At 35.4% G+C, this 19160-nt stretch overlaps 1 protein-coding gene across 4 annotated transcripts in view; it reads left to right on the forward strand.

The window, feature by feature from the left end:
• The window catches only part of USO1 (USO1 vesicle transport factor), a 93726-nt gene extending 75076 nt beyond the window's left edge, over window positions 1-18650 (forward strand). For 2 of the 4 annotated variants that reach the window (XM_054485772.2, XM_054485771.1), the window contains 11 exons: window positions 4120-4230; window positions 4847-4965; window positions 5121-5302; window positions 5582-5703; window positions 8584-8722; window positions 9593-9756; window positions 10947-11033; window positions 13408-13506; window positions 14884-14991; window positions 16595-16810; window positions 17642-18650. In XM_054485772.2, coding sequence (XP_054341747.1) covers window positions 4120-4230; window positions 4847-4965; window positions 5121-5302; window positions 5582-5703; window positions 8584-8722; window positions 9593-9756; window positions 10947-11033; window positions 13408-13506; window positions 14884-14991; window positions 16595-16810; window positions 17642-17731 — 1437 coding nt within the window. In that variant the 3' untranslated portion in view covers window positions 17732-18650. The remainder of the gene's footprint in view (window positions 1-4119; window positions 4231-4846; window positions 4966-5120; window positions 5303-5581; window positions 5704-8583; window positions 8723-9592; window positions 9757-10946; window positions 11034-13407; window positions 13507-14883; window positions 14992-16594; window positions 16811-17641) is intronic. The other 2 variants (XM_063663763.1, XM_054485773.2) reach the window with 1 other exon arrangement.
• The last annotated feature ends 510 nt before the right edge of the window (window positions 18651-19160 follow it).

A 19160-nucleotide genomic window follows, 5' to 3' on the forward strand; every position in this document is an offset into this window, starting at 1 on the left:
CACTTTTGCGTGTCAGCCAATTTATTTCTATCGTAAATGGCTCTCCAGTTTTTCTCCATGGGATATTGTATTGGTGTTACTAAACACTGTGGGAATGAGAATCTGAATCTATACTTGTGCTTCTTCTGGGGATGCTTGCACTTTCTGGATTTCCTTGGTTTCGGTTTTTTGTGTTTTTTCTCCAAGCTTGCCTATTTATTTTCTCTGAAGCCATTTCAAAGGAAGTAGAATTCAGGATTAAGAATTTTGTCTTTAATTAATCAGCATATGAAAGAATGTGATGATGATTTTTATACTAGATTATTTAAAATGTGCAATAGTAAGTATAATTTTATAATTTGAAATATTTTAAATGAAATATTATGGATTATTCTGAATATAATCCATATGCTACAGCTACCACTGAGGATTCCTTTTTTCTGTGTGTGGGGAAAGTGCTATTTTTGTTTTGTTTTGTTTGTTTTGTTTTGTGTGAGTATTTGGCAGAAAAGGAGTGTACCTTAATATCTATGTTTGGGCATGGGTTTCAGTTGAATAATGTGGGTAGTGATAAATGAGGTCCTGTTATGAATTGTATCTTTGTGTATGAGCATGATTTAACATGTGTCGTTAACTTACACACACACATACATATTTTGCAGCTTTAGCCTGCAGAATTTTATATTAGGGAAAGTATTTTATAAGTATACATGTCAGTCATTTGAAAGGGAATTTTTTTGAGGTATTAATTTATATACAATAAAATGCACAGACCTTCTGTGTTTCATGTGATGATTTTTGGTGTTTGAGTGTATCTCTGTAACCACCACCCAAAACAAGATGTAGAACATTTTCATAATCCCAGAAAGTTCCATCATGCCCCCTTTTTTTTTTTTGAGACGGAGTCTCACTCTGTTGCCCAGACTGGAGTGCAATGGCACGATCTTGGCTCACCACAACCTCTGCCTTCCGGGTTCAAGCGATTCTCCTGCCTCAGCCTCCTGAGTAGCTGGGATTACAGGTGCGCACCACCAGGCCCAGCTAATTTTTGTATTTTTAGTAGAGACGGGGTTTCACCATGTTGGCCAGGCTGGTCTCAAACTCCTGATCTCAGGTGATCCACCCACCTGGCCTCCCAAAGTGCTGGGATTACAGGTGTGAGACACTGCGCCCAGCCCTCAGCTTCAAATATTTTGTTTGTAGTTCTCTTTTATCATGTAAAATCTGTGGTTTATAGTTACCCCTAAGAATGCTCTCAAATTACAGTTTTAGCCTCCATTTGTTTTCTCAAATCTCCTCAATGGTTCACACTCTAGGGGCTCTGAAAAGAGGTGTGTACTTTTCCTTTTATTTATATCCTCTGCCCGTTTTATATTAACGTATTTAACCCTTGTTTTTAATATGAGTTATGGGTGTTTTTTTTTTCTGGTATGTCATTTGTCTTTTGACCTTGGTGTTTTGTTTTGGATTTTTTTTTTTTCTCAGACTTATCTTTTATAGCTTCTGCATTTTAAGTCATACTTAGAAAAGGCCTTTCCATGTTCAGATTTTAAGGAATTTACTAGGCCAGGCGTGGTAGCTCACACCTGTATATTAGCACTTTGGAAGCTGAGGTGGGGGCATTGCTTAGGCTCTGGAGTTCAAGGCTACAGTGAGCTATGATTGCTGCACTCCAGCCTGATAGACAGAGCGAGACCCAGTCTCCACTCCCCGCAAAAAGATTTAAGGAATTATACTTCTATTTTTATCTTATACTTTCTGGTTTCTTTTTTTGCATTTAATTCTTTGTTCTGTTTTTCTCAGAGAACTGTGTGAGATACAGATCCACTGATCTTTTTCTAGATAGCTGTCTAGTTGTCCCAAAATCTTTTAAGTCTGTTTGTAACTCACTGATGGTTATATGCTACCTTTTTCATATACTAAATTTTCATTCGTATATGGGCCCATTTTTCTGGATTTTTGTATTCTGTCTCTTGATTCCTGCTTGTTCATGATCCATTATTCTCTTTCTTTTTTTTTACAGTGTCCCTAGTTAATCTCACTTTTTTCATATGATCTTCAGAATCATGTTGTTTTGTTCCAGAAGCAAAAAAAGAAAAAAGCCTTTTAGTAATTTTTATTTGAATCACATTAATTTTATTCATTTATTTATTTTTAATTTAATTTATAATTTTTTTTTTTTAAATGGAGTCTCACTCTGTCGTCCAGACTGCAGTGCAGTGTTGTGATCTCGGCTCACTGCAACCTCCACCTCCCAAGTTCAAGTGATTCTCCTGCCTCAGCCTTCCGAGTAGCTGGGACTACAGGCGCGTGCCACCTCGCCTGGCTAATTTTTGTATTTTTAGTAGAGACAGGGTTTCACCATGTTAGTCAGGCTGGTCTTGAACTCCGGACCTCAGGTGATCCAACCCGCCTCGGCCTCCCAAAGTGCTGGGATTACAGGCACATTAATTTTATAAATTAACTTAGAATTACTATCTTTGTGATGTTGAGTCTCCTAGCTAAGAACATGGTGGCTTTCTATTGGTTTATGTCCACTTTTGTGCTCTTTAGGAGTGTTTTAAAATTTTCCTTGTTTAGATTTTATACCATTTTGATTAGGTTCACTCCTGAGTACTTTATCTTTTTTTGTCTGTAATAAATGGAGTGTTTCATTCTGTCTTTTAACTGGTTATATTTGACTTTGCTCTTCTTATCCTTCAATTAGACCCCAAAAGCCATGCTTTTAGAAGATTCTGATTTAAATCTTATTCTGTTTTTTTTTTTACTCACACATCAGCCAGTGATTTCATAGGATGTTCTTATATATACAATGTGGGTATATTTGGTACCTGCAAATGGTTATTCTAAGTAATAATGAACTTACATATAACCAGGTAGATGAACAAAACATTTGAATTTATAACTCTAGTTGTTGTAAGTTTTCTGTGGCACCTAGTCAGTTGAGAGTGACTGGTTTTTAACTTTCCAATTTACATGGATGACTTGAAGATATATTGTGGGCATGGTAATGACGTAGAGGCAAGGAAACAGTAAAAATAATGCACCATGTAAAAACTAAATTTGTATCAGTGTTTACCTGGCAAATCATTTGAAGAGGTCCTGTTTGAACTTAATTCAATATTAAATATACCTAAAAATAGATTATAGAAGATTCAAGATATTGGCATCAAGGTTTATGAAATTAGAATAGTCTGGGTGGCAGAAATTTTTCAGAACACAGTGATGGTTACTTTAAATTCATTCCTTGTCTAGATCTTTGAATTATATTTTGGACATTTTATGAGACTTTCCCCAAAGTGATGCATTACTATTCTGATTTTCATTATTTTATTTCAAACAAGTTTTGTTTTGTTTTTTTTTAAAAAAAGATACAGTTTATAGGAATATAAATATGGGCACTGTCAATATTGTGAACTAAGAGAATATTCTACCTAGGAGATGTAAATGTTGTATTAAAATTTTGAAAACTAATTTTGCTGGATATGCTAATTTTCATTATTAACTATACTTGGCAGCTGTTAATGGTTTGGGGCACTTGGCTAATTTAAATCTTCCTCTTGATTATGTTTGTGATTTCTCATCTGGTGTGTGATGACTGAATTTGTAGTATGGTTTATTTATTGTTAGAGAATATATTCTCTCATGGAATTTGACTAAATGATTCAGGGGATTAGTTTTTGTATTTTTCTTGATTTTTTTTTTTTTTTTTTTTGAAGGAAGTAGAATTTTCCTTTTATCAGGAACTTGTTTTTAAACTTCTGACTGAAATATCATAAATTTGCTTGGCAAATTTATTGTAAAGGGTCTTGGGATTAATAGATTATTTTAAAGCCTCCACACTATAATTTTTTTCCTTAGCAGACAAGGTTTTTAAACTAATCATATTTTAAATAACCCAGTATATGCCTCTGAACATGAATCAGTTCTAATTTCTGCACTCTGTTCATTTTAGGAAGTGCAGCCTGTGGTGCATACAAGAATTTATTCTCTTGTTTAGTTTTTTAAAACTGGATTTCTGGCTCATCTCTTGTAAGATGTTAAAGTTCTTTTCATGCAAATGGAAGGGATCTTAGGGCAACTTTAAGTTTGAAAAATATAAAATGAATGGAAAGATTTCTACCAATTTATCTGTTGCAGGGAAGCAAAATACAAACAAGAGTTGGATTGTTAATGTTGCTTTGTACCTGGCTAAGCAATTGTCCCATTGCAGTAACGCATTTTCTTCACAATTCAGCCAATGTTCCATTCGTATCCTTTATGTTTTAGTAACGTACATGTAAGTATTTATATCTTTTTTAGTTTTTCTTCTCAATTAGAAGTAGCTCTATGCCCAAAATATTTGAATTCTCCACTATCTTATCTGTGTTGCAACTTTTTAAACTGCTAAGGTTGTAATGGTGCTTGTTTAAGTTGTGTGTGTGTGCTTTGTTTTATGCTGGGTTGGAATATATATATGAAATTTCTTTCTTTTTTTTGAGATGAAGTCTCGCTCTGTCGCCCAGGCTGGAGGGTAGTGGCACGATCTCGGCTCACTGCAACTTCCGCCTCCCAGGTTCAAGCAATTCTCCTGCCTCACTCAGCCTCCTGAGTAGCTGGGATTACAGGTGTGCGCAACCATACCCGGCTAATTTTTGTATTTTTAGTAGAGACATGTTGGCCAGGCTGGTCTCAAACTCCTGACCTCAGGTGATCCACCCACCTTGGCCTCCCAAAGTGCTGGGATTACAGGCATAAGCCACCACACCTAGCCTATATATGGAATTTCTTATGGGAACTCTTATGTGAAGTGTTAATGTATGTCAAATTCAAATTGCAAAATATACTAGATATTTTCAATCCTTAGCCTCCTTAACAAAGATTTCAGCTTACAGGACAAATTGCAGAAAATCTTGGAGAAGAAGAGCAGTTGGTCCAAGGCTTATGTGCCCTTTTGTTGGGCATTTCGATTTATTTCAATGATAACTCACTTGAAAGCTACATGAAGTAAGTAAGGGGAAGGTGATTTTCTAATGGCATCAAGAGATAATGATACTTTTTTTTTTTTTTTTTTTTTTTGCCAAAGCATTATGTAGACCAAGCTTTTATGTTTTGTTTTGATTTTATTTTTTTAAAGCATCTCAATATGCTTATCTCCATAGAGAGAAACTAAAACAACTAATTGAGAAGAGGATTGGCAAAGAGAATTTCATAGAGAAACTAGGATTTATTAGCAAACATGAGTTGTATTCCAGAGCATCTCAGAAACCCCAGCCAAACTTTCCCAGTCCAGAATACATGATATTTGATCATGAGTTTACGAAGCTGGTAAAAGAACTTGAAGGTAAGACTGAAGACTTATATTGATATTTGATGGGAACTAATTATGTTTATATTGTACATGTATATTCTGGATACATACAGGTTATATGATAACTCTAAAGGTATATTTTTTTCCTAGCTCTTGATCTGTAGCCCATTGAAGGACATCTGGCTTTCAGTAAGATTGAAAAGATTATTTCTTACCTATCATGGAATTAGGTTATATGTTTTTACTAAGTCTTAATAGTAAAATAGTATTTAAAAGGTTTAAAACAAATTTTAAATAAGCTTTCTTTTATAGGTGTTATAACTAAGGCTATTTATAAGTCCAGTGAAGAAGATAAAAAAGAAGAAGAGGTGAAAAAAACATTAGAACAGCATGACAATATTGTGACTCACTACAAAAATATGATTCGAGAGCAAGTAAGTACTAATGAAATGTATATACCCTCTGATTACCAATAGGCACTTTCTGCTTTAAGGAAGAATTTTTTTCTGACATTTCAAATGAAAGAGGATATAGAAAGCAAAACTCATTATTTTTCAAAGCATCTGAGTATTCAGCAAACAGAGTGCTTAATATGTGCTAAGCACCATGCAGCTGATTTATTAGATAATGATGAGTGGATAAAGATGAAACTACATTTGCGGAATCATCAGTTGACATTTTCTTTCCAGGATACCAGTGAACTTTCATTACTTGCATTGTGTTGAGTACCCTAAACCTTCATTATATTCCTTCAAAATGTTTTCTTGACTTTTACTCTCATTTAATTTCTTATGATATTTACCTTGATTGGAATTCTAGAAAGTGCTGAAAAATGAGGTTATTAATGTTGTTAAAATTCCAGTGTCATAAAAAAATACAATAGTGGCAGACCCTGTGGGACAGTTTCATCCCCTTCCCTCTACTGCTGTCCACACCTGTCTACTAATTGTGCACAGTTTATGGCAGGTGTGGCAAGTAAAAGCATAGATAGAACCCTTTAAATTGACCAATGTTTATATCTTATTTTCTTCCTCACAATCTACATTACTGAGATTAGTTTTTGTTTAGACAGAGTCTTGCTCTTGTTGCCCAGGCTGGAGCGCAGTGGCACAATCTCGGCTCACTGCAACCTCCGCCCCCCAGGTTCAAGCAATTCTCTTGTCTCAATGTCTCAAGAAGCTGGGATTATAGGCGTGTGCCACCACGCTGCCTAATTTTTATATTTTTAGTAGAGATGAGGTTTCACCGTGTTGGCTGGTGTTGATCTCCTGACCTCGGGTGATCCACCTGCCTCAGCCTTCCGAAGTGCTGGGATTATAGGCATGAGCCACCGCGCCTAGCCTACTGAGGTTAAAATTTTAAGAAAGAATGAAAATATTGTGGTATATTTAGCATTCATTCTAAGCTTTTCAGTTTAAAAGTAAATCAATCAATAAATTATAATCTTAGAATGGTAAAATTTGAATCATCAAACTACCTATGGTTATTAGGATTTTTCATCTATATCTGGGTACAAAGATGGAGTCATTTCCAGTTGCTAAAATGTAATAATATCTTTGGAACAGTGAAAAAACAAATAGTTGGAATGTGATATAGAGTCTATACTTGGGGCTGCAAATACAGTTGATTTGGCAAAAGAAAAGAGTGATTGACACAATTACTCCAATGACTCTTTAGAAATGTTCATTTTAAATATTCTTACCATTTAAAATGCTATTTGGCATTAGGCCACAAGCATCTAGAACTATAAAATGTTTATCCTTTGAATGACATTTGATAATTCATCCTAAGGAAATTCTCCAAGATTCAGGAAAACAATTATATGGACTAAAATATATATTGTAATGAAATTTGTCACTTTGAAAAATGGAAAGCAATGTTAAGTAGATGCAATACAATTTATATTCAGTGTTTTTGATACTGAGTTTGCTTTCCATTTTTCTTTTTTTTTTTTTGAGACAGTTTCACTCTTGTTGCCCAGGCTGGAGTGCAATGGCTGAGCACGGTGCCTCATGCCTGTAATCCCAGCACTTTGGGAGGCCGAGGTGGGCGGATTACCTGAGCTCGGGAGTTTGAGACCAATCTGACCAACATGAGAAACCCCGTCTCTACTAAAAATACAAAAAATTAGTTGGCCATGGTGGCCCATGCCTGTAATCCCAGCTACTCAGGAGGCTGAGGTAGGAGAATCGCTTGAACCTGGGAGGCAGAGGTTACAGTGAGCTGAGATCGCACCATTGCTCCAGCCTAGGCAACAAGAGCAAAACTCTGTCTCCAAAAAAAAAAAAAAACAAGAAAGAAAGAAAAGAAAAATGGAAAGCAACTTTAGCACCAAAAACATTGAATATAAATTGTATTGCATCTACTTAATTAGATAGTGAGGATTAAAAATTATGGTTTGAAAACTATGTAGCAATATGGGGAAATTATGATAGAATGTTAACTAAATTAAAGGCTACATAATTATATATATACCGATTATGACAAATTTTAAACCACAGATTGGGAAAAAAATTAGAAGAAAATAAAGAAATACATCAAATTCCGGCCGGGCATGGTGGCTCACACCTGTAATCCCAGCACTTTGGGAGGCTGAGACCGGTGGATCACCTGAGGTCAGGAATTTGAGACCAGCCTGGTCAACATGGTGAAACCCCGTCTCTACTAAAAATACAAAAACATTAGCTGGGCATGGCAGCGGGTGCCTGTAATCCCAGATACTCAGGAGGCTGAGGCAGGAGAATTGCTTGAACCTGGGAGGCGGAGGTTGCAGTGAGCTGGATTGCGCCACTGCACTCCAGCCTGGGTAGTAAGAGTGAAACTCTGTCTCAAAAAAAATAAAAAATAAAAAATAAATACATCAAATTCCAACTATAGTTTTATTATGATGGTAAAAGTTGGAAGCTCTTTTTTCAATTTGCTATATTTATTTTCTCATTGTCTTTCAATATTAAAAATAATATAGAAGCATATGTATACATACATATACTAAATTTCTTAAATAGTTTGATGTAAATTTTTAAATGGTTTTATGACCATAAAATGGAATTTTTTCATTTTATTTCCCGCTATAATTGCAGGCTATGCCATGGTGTTTATTAACGGAGCCTTTGAAATCTTGTAGTTCTGCTGCATATTAATTGGCCTTGATGGATATATTAACACAGCAAGTTGCTTAATTATTGAATGATTTTGGAAGTGTTGAGCACTTTAGCATACTGTCCCAAAATGACCTCTAATTTTTGAAATATGTTCACCTTCTTAATGCTAACTAGTATGACTTTAAAACACATGAATTATGTCTTGTTTCACAGGATCTCCAACTTGAGGAATTAAGGCAGCAGGTTTCTACATTAAAATGTCAAAATGAACAGCTCCAGACGGCAGTCACACAGCAAGTATCTCAGATCCAGCAGCACAAAGACCAGTATAATCTTCTTAAAATACAGCTAGGTAAGCGTAGCTGAGCCATCACTATGATAGCACTCAGGCCATTCTTTCCTCAAGAGCTAGACAAAGTAAAAGATTCTTTCTGTGGACTAGTATTTTTCTAACCTTAATCATGGTGACAAAAATGTAAATCGGAGTTTAAAACAAAATAGCATGATAGTTAAGAGTAGTTAAGAGTGGACCTTTAGAGATTGAAGTCCAAGCTTCTTGCTACCTGTTTATCTGACCCATTGATTCTCAACCCTGGCTGTATATTAGAATCTCCTGAGATGCTTTTTTTTAAAAAAAAATACCAATGCTGATACCACAATAGTGTTTCTGATTTAATAAATCTGGGATTAGGTCCAGGGATCAGTAACTAGTACAAGCCCACCAGGTGATTCTAATGTATAGCTGATTAAGAATGACCGATGTAATCTTTCAGTTTCCTCTTCTGCAAAATGAAAATAATAATAACATTTGAGAACTAAATGAAATAATAAATGAAAAATTTAAGTTGTGCCTGGAAAATGGCAAGAGCTGCACTGCTTTTAAATAGTATTATCCTACGGTGCTTGTGAAGATTTTTTAAAGGGATTTTATTTTTTCATATTCAGTTGACAGAATTGGAGTTAAAATTACTGTAATTCTTAATCATAGATCACCAGACCATGCGGTTTAGTCAAGGCTGTGCTGTTTTTTTCTCCCAGAAATCTGGAAAATACTATCAGTTCACTATTTTTATCAATATACCATTCTGCAAAGATGAAATGTGATTGCAAAAGTGCTGCCAAAGTAATGGAATTAAGAAAATTATATATTTGAATCTTCTAGTTCAAAAATGAAAAACTGAAGTTTCCCGTTGGCTTTTAAAATGTTATGTCTGTCTAACAGGAAAAGACAATCAGCATCAAGGTTCTTACAGTGAGGGGGCTCAGATGAATGGCATTCAGCCAGAAGAAATTGGTAGATTGCGAGAAGAGATAGAAGAATTAAAACGTACTCAGGAACTTTTACAAAGCCAGCTGACTGAAAAGGACTCTATGATTGAAAATTTGGTAAGTAAATGTTTAAAAAGTTAAAATAAGGGTTCAAGAGTGGTTCTCATTATCCTGCCTTTTTTTTTTTTTTTTCCTTGGATCTCTTAAGCCAGAATATCATATGTTAAGATTTTACAGGATGGGCCAGGCACAGTGGCTCACGCCTGTAATCCTAGCACTTTGGGAGGCTGAGGTGGGCAGATCACCTGAGGTCAGGAGTTCAAGACTAGCCTGGCCAACATGGCGAAACCCTGTCTCTACTAAAAATACAAAAATTAGCCGGGCATGGTGGCAGGTACCTGTAGTCCCAGCTACTCAGGAGGCTGAAGCAGGAGAATCTCTTAAACCCAGGAGGTAGAGGTTGCAGTGAGCCGAGATTGCCCCACTTCACCTCATTGCCTGTGCGACAGAAGGAGACTTTCTATCTAAAAAAAAAAAAAGATTTTACAGGATGAGCTTTAGAGTCAAACTGTTTAAGCTTCAATGCTTCCTGGCTCATTGAATTTAAGCAATTTAGTTAACCTCTTTAAACTTGTTTCCTGATCTATAAAATGGTAGTGGTAATGTCTAGTTCATTGTTGTGAGATTTAAGTGAAATACTCTTCTAATACATGGAAATTATTTAATAAATGTCTGCTTTTATGCTCTTTCTCCGTATGAACGCAGGTAAATGCTTAGATTTAATAAATTGCTCAGTAAAATACAAAATTTTTTTTTTTCTTTAGAGACAGAGTCTCTCTCTGTTAGCCCAGGCTGGAGCGCAGTGGCGCAATCTCGGCTCACTGCAACCTCCGCCTCCCAGGTTCTAGCAGTTCTCCTGCCTCAGCGTCCCGAGTAGCTGGGATTATAGGTGCACGCTGCCATGCCGGGCTAATTTTTTGTATTTTAGTAGACACAGGGTTTCACCGTGTTGCCCAGGCTGGTCTCGCATTCCTGAGCTCAAGCAATCCACTGGCCTTGACCTCCCAAAGTGCTGGGATTACAGGTGTGAGCTACCACACCAGCCTACAAATGGATTTTTAGCTATGAAAAAGTTGTAGACAATATGTGCTGTGTTGAAATTTTATCTTGGGCATAAAAATTAAAAGGTTGATGTGAATTTTTTGGTAAGCACATATGATATAGTTTATATGTGTACAGTTCTGTTTTTTTTTTCTCATCTCTTTAGACTGAATATATTATATAGTTTATTTTTGTGCTATTTGTAGAAATCTTCCCAAACATCTGGCACAAATGAACAGTCTTCAGCAATAGTTTCAGCTAGAGATTCTGAACAAGTGGCAGAATTAAAACAGGTAATTTTCTACTTTGATCCAATTCTACTTTGTCATGTTTTAATTATAATAGAATAACAGCCCTATAGTTTCACAAATCTATAACTATATTAGCAGATGTAAGTAAAATTTAAGACAACTGTTTGAAAATCCAGAAGCTGTTTCTATTTATATGGTAATAGTACTTTGCTTTTTATTGTGTTTTTATTTTTCAGAGGTATTCTTTTTAAAAAATCTCAGCATCTCATCCATGTTATTTATAGATTATCAGTGAACTAACAAGGAAAAATTTAAATTTGTAATTTGCAAATATGAAAATGTAAAATCTTATGCCTAATTTTCATATCCTATGATAATTGCTTGACTAAATGTATGGGGTTTTTAAACTGTTTTGTCTAGAAAATGTAGAATTTTAGAATTGGAAAAGAGAAAAACAAAAGGTAAACTTACCTATATCTCAATTAAATGACTCCAGCTAAAAAGCAAAATAAACTTTTTCTGTGGTAATTTATAACATCTAGAAAAGCAAGCTAAACTTTTTTCTACTTGCTTATAGTATTTATAAATTCCTATTAAACTAGATCATACAGATTTACCTTTATCCAATGAAAAAATTTAAATGTATTGTTCAAGAAAAGAATTAAAAAAGAGAAATGAACTATGTATACTTACAATTAAATAATGTAGCAATTGGAAGAAAACTCTAGAGTATATTATCCCCAGACAGGTTTTGGGGTTTTTTTTCTTTCCTCCTCTCTTTTCTTCTCTCTCTTTTCTTCTTTCCCTCCTTTCTTTCTTATTATAAAAGAAATGCATACTTCTTTTTTTTTTTTTAATCCGAGCAGTACTAAAAAAGTGACCATCCTTACTAACCTAGGACTAACTGACTTCCTTCTCTCTCCACTAAGCAACTGGCCCTAGTCCACTGACATGGCTGCTTTGAAAGAGAAATGACTGAACATAGAGAAATTTTGTCTTATTTTGATAATGTCCATGTACCTCAGAGTAGATTCTTAATATCTGACCTTTTTTTAAAAAAAGAATCACTTATCATTTGAGGATTTTCAGGTCTCCAATATTTGTTCACAATGTTTTATTTGTGTGGGAAGATTAATATGCTCTTTTGGTTTTATTAAGTGTACCTATACTAGAACTGTATTAAAATTAGCGGGAATTAAGTTACTAATATATAGCCTTAGTTTGTAAATTCTAAGTAAAAATAAGCCATTTAATTATGTTTCCCAGTGAAACTTTCATTAGATATTTTTATAAAAAGAGAATTGCCTTTTAGTTTTTTTACTTTCTCCAGTTTATTTACTTTTATAAACTTTAGATTGTTAAAATATATATATTTTTAAGTGACAAGTTTTGTTTTTTATAATATATAGTAAAATACTATATATAGAAAACTATAACTCATTTTAATAACTAAACAAAATGAATTAGAAAAGCCACAAATGTACATGATAGAAATTTTAAAGAGAACCAAAAGAAAAGAGCCTTTTACTTGCCATTGTCCCGCCACTTACTCAGCGTCTCCAGACATTACCAAATGTCCTTGGGGATGGGGGGATATGGGGAGAAATCACTCCTGCTGAGAGCCATTGTTATAATTGCCTTTCTTTTCCTGTACTTTTTTTGGGGGAGAAGAGGGTGAGAAATTCAACATTAATAAAAGCTTTCAATTAATACCCTGGTTTTCATTATAGTACTACTGCTTTCATCTGTGTTTGGTGGTCCCTAGTCTAAAGATGTCCTGTTTTGCCCAGCCACATAATAAACCTCAAGTCTTCATCCAGGAAAGGAGGAACGGTTGCCTGATGCCTAAGATTGAGACAGGGATCTGATGATCTATTTCTTAAGTAGTCTTTTAACCAGCCCTGCAGTTTTTAACCTCATTTTTATCTGTACTTCCAGAGGTATCTAATGATACCATTTCCCAACCTTTCTGGTAGTTAATGCATTCACTGTAAGTCAGGTACTATCTTAACTTTCTCAGTGGTCATCCTAGCTTTCAGCTTTCTCAGGTGTGCTGAGTTAGTTGCTTTCTCAAAATTCCCCAATTATATTGCTCTCTTCTCTGACTGTTCTTGTTTTTGTAGGTTTCTTCCTCTCTCCCTCCCATCCTTCCTTTCTTTCTTCCTTCTCCCCTCCCTTCCTTTTCTTTATGATTTTTTTTTTTTTTTTTTTTTTTGCATGGGATTTCAGGAGGGAGCAGAGGTAAATGAATGTGTTGAATTTTCCATCTTGAACCCAAAGTTCTAGAATAGTTCTTTAGAGTTAGATTTTAAAACTAGGAAGTTGTAAATCATTTTTTTAAATGTCTCCCTGTAAATATTTCCTTGATGAAATTAATACCATTTAATGTTATGACTCAACTATTATTGTCTCTTAGGAACTGGCAACTTTAAAGTCTCAGTTAAACTCACAATCTGTGGAGATCACCAAACTACAGACAGAAAAGCAGGAACTGTTACAGAAAACAGAAGTGTTTGTAAGTATTTTCTTTTTCCTCTGGAAGGTAATAAAGACAAGGTTGATGTATTATTTCTTAGCCACAATTAAAAAGAAACAAATTCATCAGATAGCACCTTCTCTTTAGATTACTTACTAGCTGGTATTCTAGTAACATAGGCTTCTTGTTCATGGTGGCAGTCGTTTTATAGTCAGTCTCACCAGATTCGTTTATTCAGTTACTTAATAGTTTATTTTGCTGGTATTACATTCTATTTCTGTCCCTTTAGTCCAAGCTGGCAGTTTTTCTGCTGTCATAAAATATTCAGAAACCCTTGTTGTTTTCTCCAGAACATGCTTTCTCATACTTTTGCAATATAGGTAGACTGAGAATTTTCCAAATCTTCTAATTCTGATTCTTTTTTGCTTAGCAATTCCTTCTTCAATTTATCTCTCTTCTCTCACATTTAACTTTAAGCAACAAGGAGAAACCAGGCTGCACTCCAACACTTTACTTAGAAACCTCAGCAAAATATCCAAATTCATCATTTACAAGTTCTGCTTTCCACAAAACACTGCAACGCTATTTGGCCAAGTTATTTGCCACTTTATAACAAGGATTGCCTTTCCTCCAATTCCCAGTAACATGTTCCTAGTTTTCATCTGAGACCTCACCAAAAGCACCTTTAACATTCATATTTCTGCCAGCATTCTTCTTCTCACCATGACCATGAAGCTTCTCTCCAACTCTGCTCTTTTCTTTGTGAGCTCTCACCAGAATCACTTAACGTCCATATCTCTAGCAGCAGTCTCATCAAGGTAATGCAGGCTTTGTCTACCATGCTCCTCTCTTACAGCCTCTACTCATTACACAGTTCCAAAGCTACTTCCACATTTTTAGATATTTGTTGTGTCAACACCCCACTTCCTAGTATTTTAGAAAAAAGACAAGGAAAGACTGAAAAACTTATTCAGGAGTGTCTTCTCTAGCACTTGAGAAAAGATTTGCATTTCACTAATAATGATATTTGGCTCAATTTATCTACCTATCTAGGATGATAGTATGGACTTATAGGAAATTTACAAAGGAAAGGCTTTGAAAAATATTCTGTGTTTATTAAATGCTGAGTTACAGTTACATTAGAGCTGCCTTGCTGATTAATTTTCTGGGCTTACTTACCTTGAGGCACCTTAGCCCAGCCTTCCTCATACTCTTATGAGATTTGATGCTATTCTGTGTGGGAACAGCTCATCTGACAGTGGAGAGCTCTTTGTTGCACATAAATACATAAGGAATTATATTTTCTGTTATTAAAAGTAAAATATCAAAATGGCAAAAAAAACTAAATAACCACTTTGGGAGTTCATATGGATTGTAATGTTTAAGAGACATCTTTTTTCCAATTTTTAATTTCAGGCAAAATCAGTTGAGGTACAAGGAGAGACCGAGACTATAATAGCCACCAAAACTACTGATGTAGAAGGAAGACTGTCAGCATTATTACAAGAGACCAAAGAGTTAAAGGTTTGTTTTTGGTGCAACTTTTATTTACTGCGTATAATATGAAATGAACTCTAGGAAATTTTATATATCTTTCAAATTCTTAGATTTATGAAGAAAGCTAATGATGTGTAATTTTATCTCACAACATTTTCACTCCTGTATTGATGATTTAAGATGGCACAAATGAAGATTTTTTTTGTTTGGGGTTTTTTAATTAATTTATTTATTTTTTGAGATGGAGTTTCACTCTGTCACCAGACTGGAGTGCAGTGGTGCGTTCTCGGCTCACCACAACCTCTGCCTCTGCCTCACAGGTTCAAGCAATTCTCCCGCCTGAACCTACTGAGTAGCTGGGACTACAGGCGTGTGCCACCACACCCAGCTAATTTTTGTATTTTTAGTAGAGACAGGGTTTCACCATGTTGGCCAGGATGGTCTCCATCTCTTGACCTCGTGATCCGCCTGCCTTGAGCTAGAATTACAGGCGTGAGCCACCGCGCCCAGCCACAAATGAAGCTTTTAAAATACTATTTCAAATAATGATAATATGTAAGATAAGCATATATATGCATGTACTATAAAAGTAAAATTTATTGAAAATATTTTTGTTTTCTGTCTTTTTCTTTTTTTGAGATGGAGTCTCAATTTTGTGTTCCAGGCTGGATGGAGTGCCATGGCATGATCTCAGCTCACTGTAGCCTCCACCTCCCGGGTTCAAGCGATTCTCCTGCCTCAGCCTCCTGAGTAGCTAGGATTTCAGGCACCTGCCAACACGCCCAGCTAATTTTTGTACTTTTAGTAGAGACGAGGATTCACCATGTTGGCCAGGCTGGTCTCAAACTCCTGACCTCAGGTGATCTGCCCGCGTTGGCCTCCCAAAGTGCTGGAATTACAGGTGTGAGCCACCGCGCCCGGCCTGTGTTTTCTTTTTAAGATCAACATCTAATCACAATAACAAAACAAGGAGTACAGATTTAGCTAATACACAAACCACATGTAGGCTTTCCATAAGCCGTGGAACACAGGCACGTTATATCCTGTCAGCATATTATTGTGTGACAGAGACATCAGAATAAATAGCATGAAGAAAGGAATGAGGTCACGTTAATGAAAATAAGGAAAATAATGTATAATTGTGCTTTTTGGATTGTGGCCAAATTATTTTATTTTTAAACCATAGATTTTTATTTGAAGCTATTTTCTTTTCATTTAATTGTATGCTTGAAATTGGGATAAAAAATTTTTTTTTAACTTGAGCTTTGAATTCTAAAATTCTGGTACTAATCAGACTTGTGCTGTAAAATGCTTTGTGTTTCTGTTTACTCCTTTGATTATCTGAAATGGTACTGTTTTTTTTAAGCGTCTTAAAGGTTTTTTGAGGAATAGCTAACTAAAACTATTTTTTGGATGTTAAACTATTTTTTGGCAATAACCATTTTTGATGAACAGTCTAACAAATTCACGTTAGTGTGTGTGTTAAACCTCCTGTACCCTTAACCTCCACCCCTAAATTCCTTAGGTTGAACAAGTACAGTGATTTGTCATAGAAAGAAACTATTTGTTAAAAACTCTAGGAAAGTGAGTGCTAATTTTAGATTCCTGCCTTTCACCTTTCTTTTCCTAGAATGAAATTAAGGCTCTGTCTGAGGAAAGAACTGCCATTAAAGAGCAGCTGGATTCATCTAATAGTACCATTGCCATTTTACAAACTGAGAAAGACAAACTAGAGTTGGAAATTACAGATTCTAAAAAAGAACAAGATGATCTCTTGGTGCTCTTGGCCGATCAAGATCAGAAAATACTGTCATTGAAGAATAAACTCAAGGATCTTGGTCATCCAGTAAGATTAAAATGTCTCCAAAAATGATTTGTATTATGTTTTAGTGTAATGCATTTAAAAGATTTTTAATGTAGCATGGAAAAGTTGTGCCTACATTATAGGAATGGATATGTGGGTTCATGAATATGGTACCATCTATACTGTTTTCACTATTTTCATTGAATTTACTTAATACACAGATTAGGTTCAGTTTTCAGTACTTATAGACTATTTTCTTTTGGATTTTAAGCCTAGAAAGTGAATTGATTTGATTGGTAACAAGATTGTTGTCACCCAAGCGTGTCATTATCTTTTGCCATGTTTGGTTCAGATTTGTGTGTAAAGAGGTGTAGCCATTAATCAGCAAAGTTAACTGATATATCTCATTCATATTAGAAATGACAGAGCCTTGGGCATCAAATCAAAGAAATCAGATGGCTTATATTCTACTGTAGTTACTAGAATACAAAATTTGTCTGGGCACAGTGCTCACACCTGTAATCCTAGCACTTTGGGAGGCTGAGGCGGGTAGATACCTGAGGTCAGGGGTTCGAGACCAGCCTGGCCAACATGGTGAAACCCCGTCTCTACTAAAAATAAAAAAATTAGCAGGGCGCTTGGTGGCAGGCACCTGTAATCCCAGCTACTCGGGAGGCTGAGACAGGAGAATCGCTTGAACCTGGCAGGCAGAGGTTGCAGTGAGCCGAGATCGCACCATTGCACTCCAGCCTGGGTGACAAGAGCAAAACTCCATCTCAGAAAAAAAAAAAAATTATCAGTAATGTATATTGTTAAATGTCGAATGTGACATGAACAGATTTTCACAATATTAAATACGTCTTTTTCCTCTAGGTTGAAGAAGAGGATGAACTTGAATCTGGAGACCAAGAGGATGAGGATGATGAAAGTGAAGATCCTGGCAAGGACCTAGATCATATCTAGCTTTCAAATCTCTAGGAAAAATAGAGATTATATCATAACTCTGAAGATGGAATCTAAATTTTGGTTTACCTCCACGGAAAATAAAGATTTAGAAACCAGGTGGAAAACATTCACTATTAAGACTATTGATATATTTTTGTAATGTTGCCACCCATGTTGAAAACCTTAAAACTGAATTTATGTAGAACACACATCTTTTATTTAAATCCATCTGACTGTCCCAAAAGATAATTTGCAAAGAGCTTCAAACACCAAAAATATACCATTTTAAGGCATGTGGTGGCAGTGCTATTTGCCTTAGTTCATTGGTTGTTTACTTTGCAAAATTTGTGACTTTTAAGTACTAACACATTTGATTGAATGTGTATTGAATTGGAATTATTATTTCTAAATTCAGCATTTGAGTCCTTAGTTGATGATTTTCTTTTAAAGAAATTAATTTATTTAAAAGCAAGATAGCCTGGGCTGAGAGTTAGTGCATATCATCAGCCCTCCATCTAATGTGATTGCTAAGATGTGCAGGATAGGACAGCTTAGAATGAGTGCCTTGACACCTACATATGGCTGCATTCCATACCTCAGTGAAGAAGCCGAAGGATGCTGACACACAGTGATGTGGAGGGCATTCCGGAGAAACTTTTGCAACAAGTGTATTAATGTGATTGGTTTTCTTTTTGTTTTAAGCTAAACATCTAAAACAAATCTCAAGTTAACAGTTCATACAACTCAAGATTTAGTATTATTGTTTATCATAAAACATATTATGTTCCTAGTTTTAAAAAGACCCCAACTATGATTAATATAATTTATTGGCATTTTTGCTGAATAGGTTTAAGTCAGATAATAGATTTTAAAAAAGCAAATGAGGCAGTGTGTCAAAATTTAATGTTTCATAATAAAAATAGATACGTTCACTTAATCCTTGGTCATGGTTCCCTTTTTTTACATCTTAAAAGTATTTTATTCTTAATGGAAGATGAGGCAAGTGAAAATGATGAGGCGACTTTTCTTATTAGGGGTACAAAATTATAACTGAATGTTAAAAAACAATCTTCTTTAAAACCAATTATTGTGATTCCCTAAGATTGGAGGAGGTTAGAAGTACAGAAGTAGAAGAGGTTGGAAAAGGGTTTGGACGTTTTTAAATTCAGCACTGGAGTTCTTGGCAATAATTTCCTGTTAAAGAAGTGGGTTTACTTAAAGACAAGATAGCCTGGACTAGAAAATAACATATTTATCTGCCTTCTGGGGTCAGGAATAGGGCACAACTTTTGAAAGAGAAGGAAGGTCACTGTCTTGATGAAGGAGACAGCTATGTGTTACAGAGCACTCGTGAATGCTGCACTGTGCCCATGTTCCACCACTACTGCCATCCTAAGGTGGCACTTGGCATCAGAGAAAGAACTATATTACTATCACCAGACCAGCT

Source organism: Pongo pygmaeus, chromosome 3, assembly GCF_028885625.2.
Source record: "Pongo pygmaeus isolate AG05252 chromosome 3, NHGRI_mPonPyg2-v2.0_pri, whole genome shotgun sequence".
NCBI lineage: Eukaryota > Metazoa > Chordata > Mammalia > Primates > Hominidae > Pongo > Pongo pygmaeus.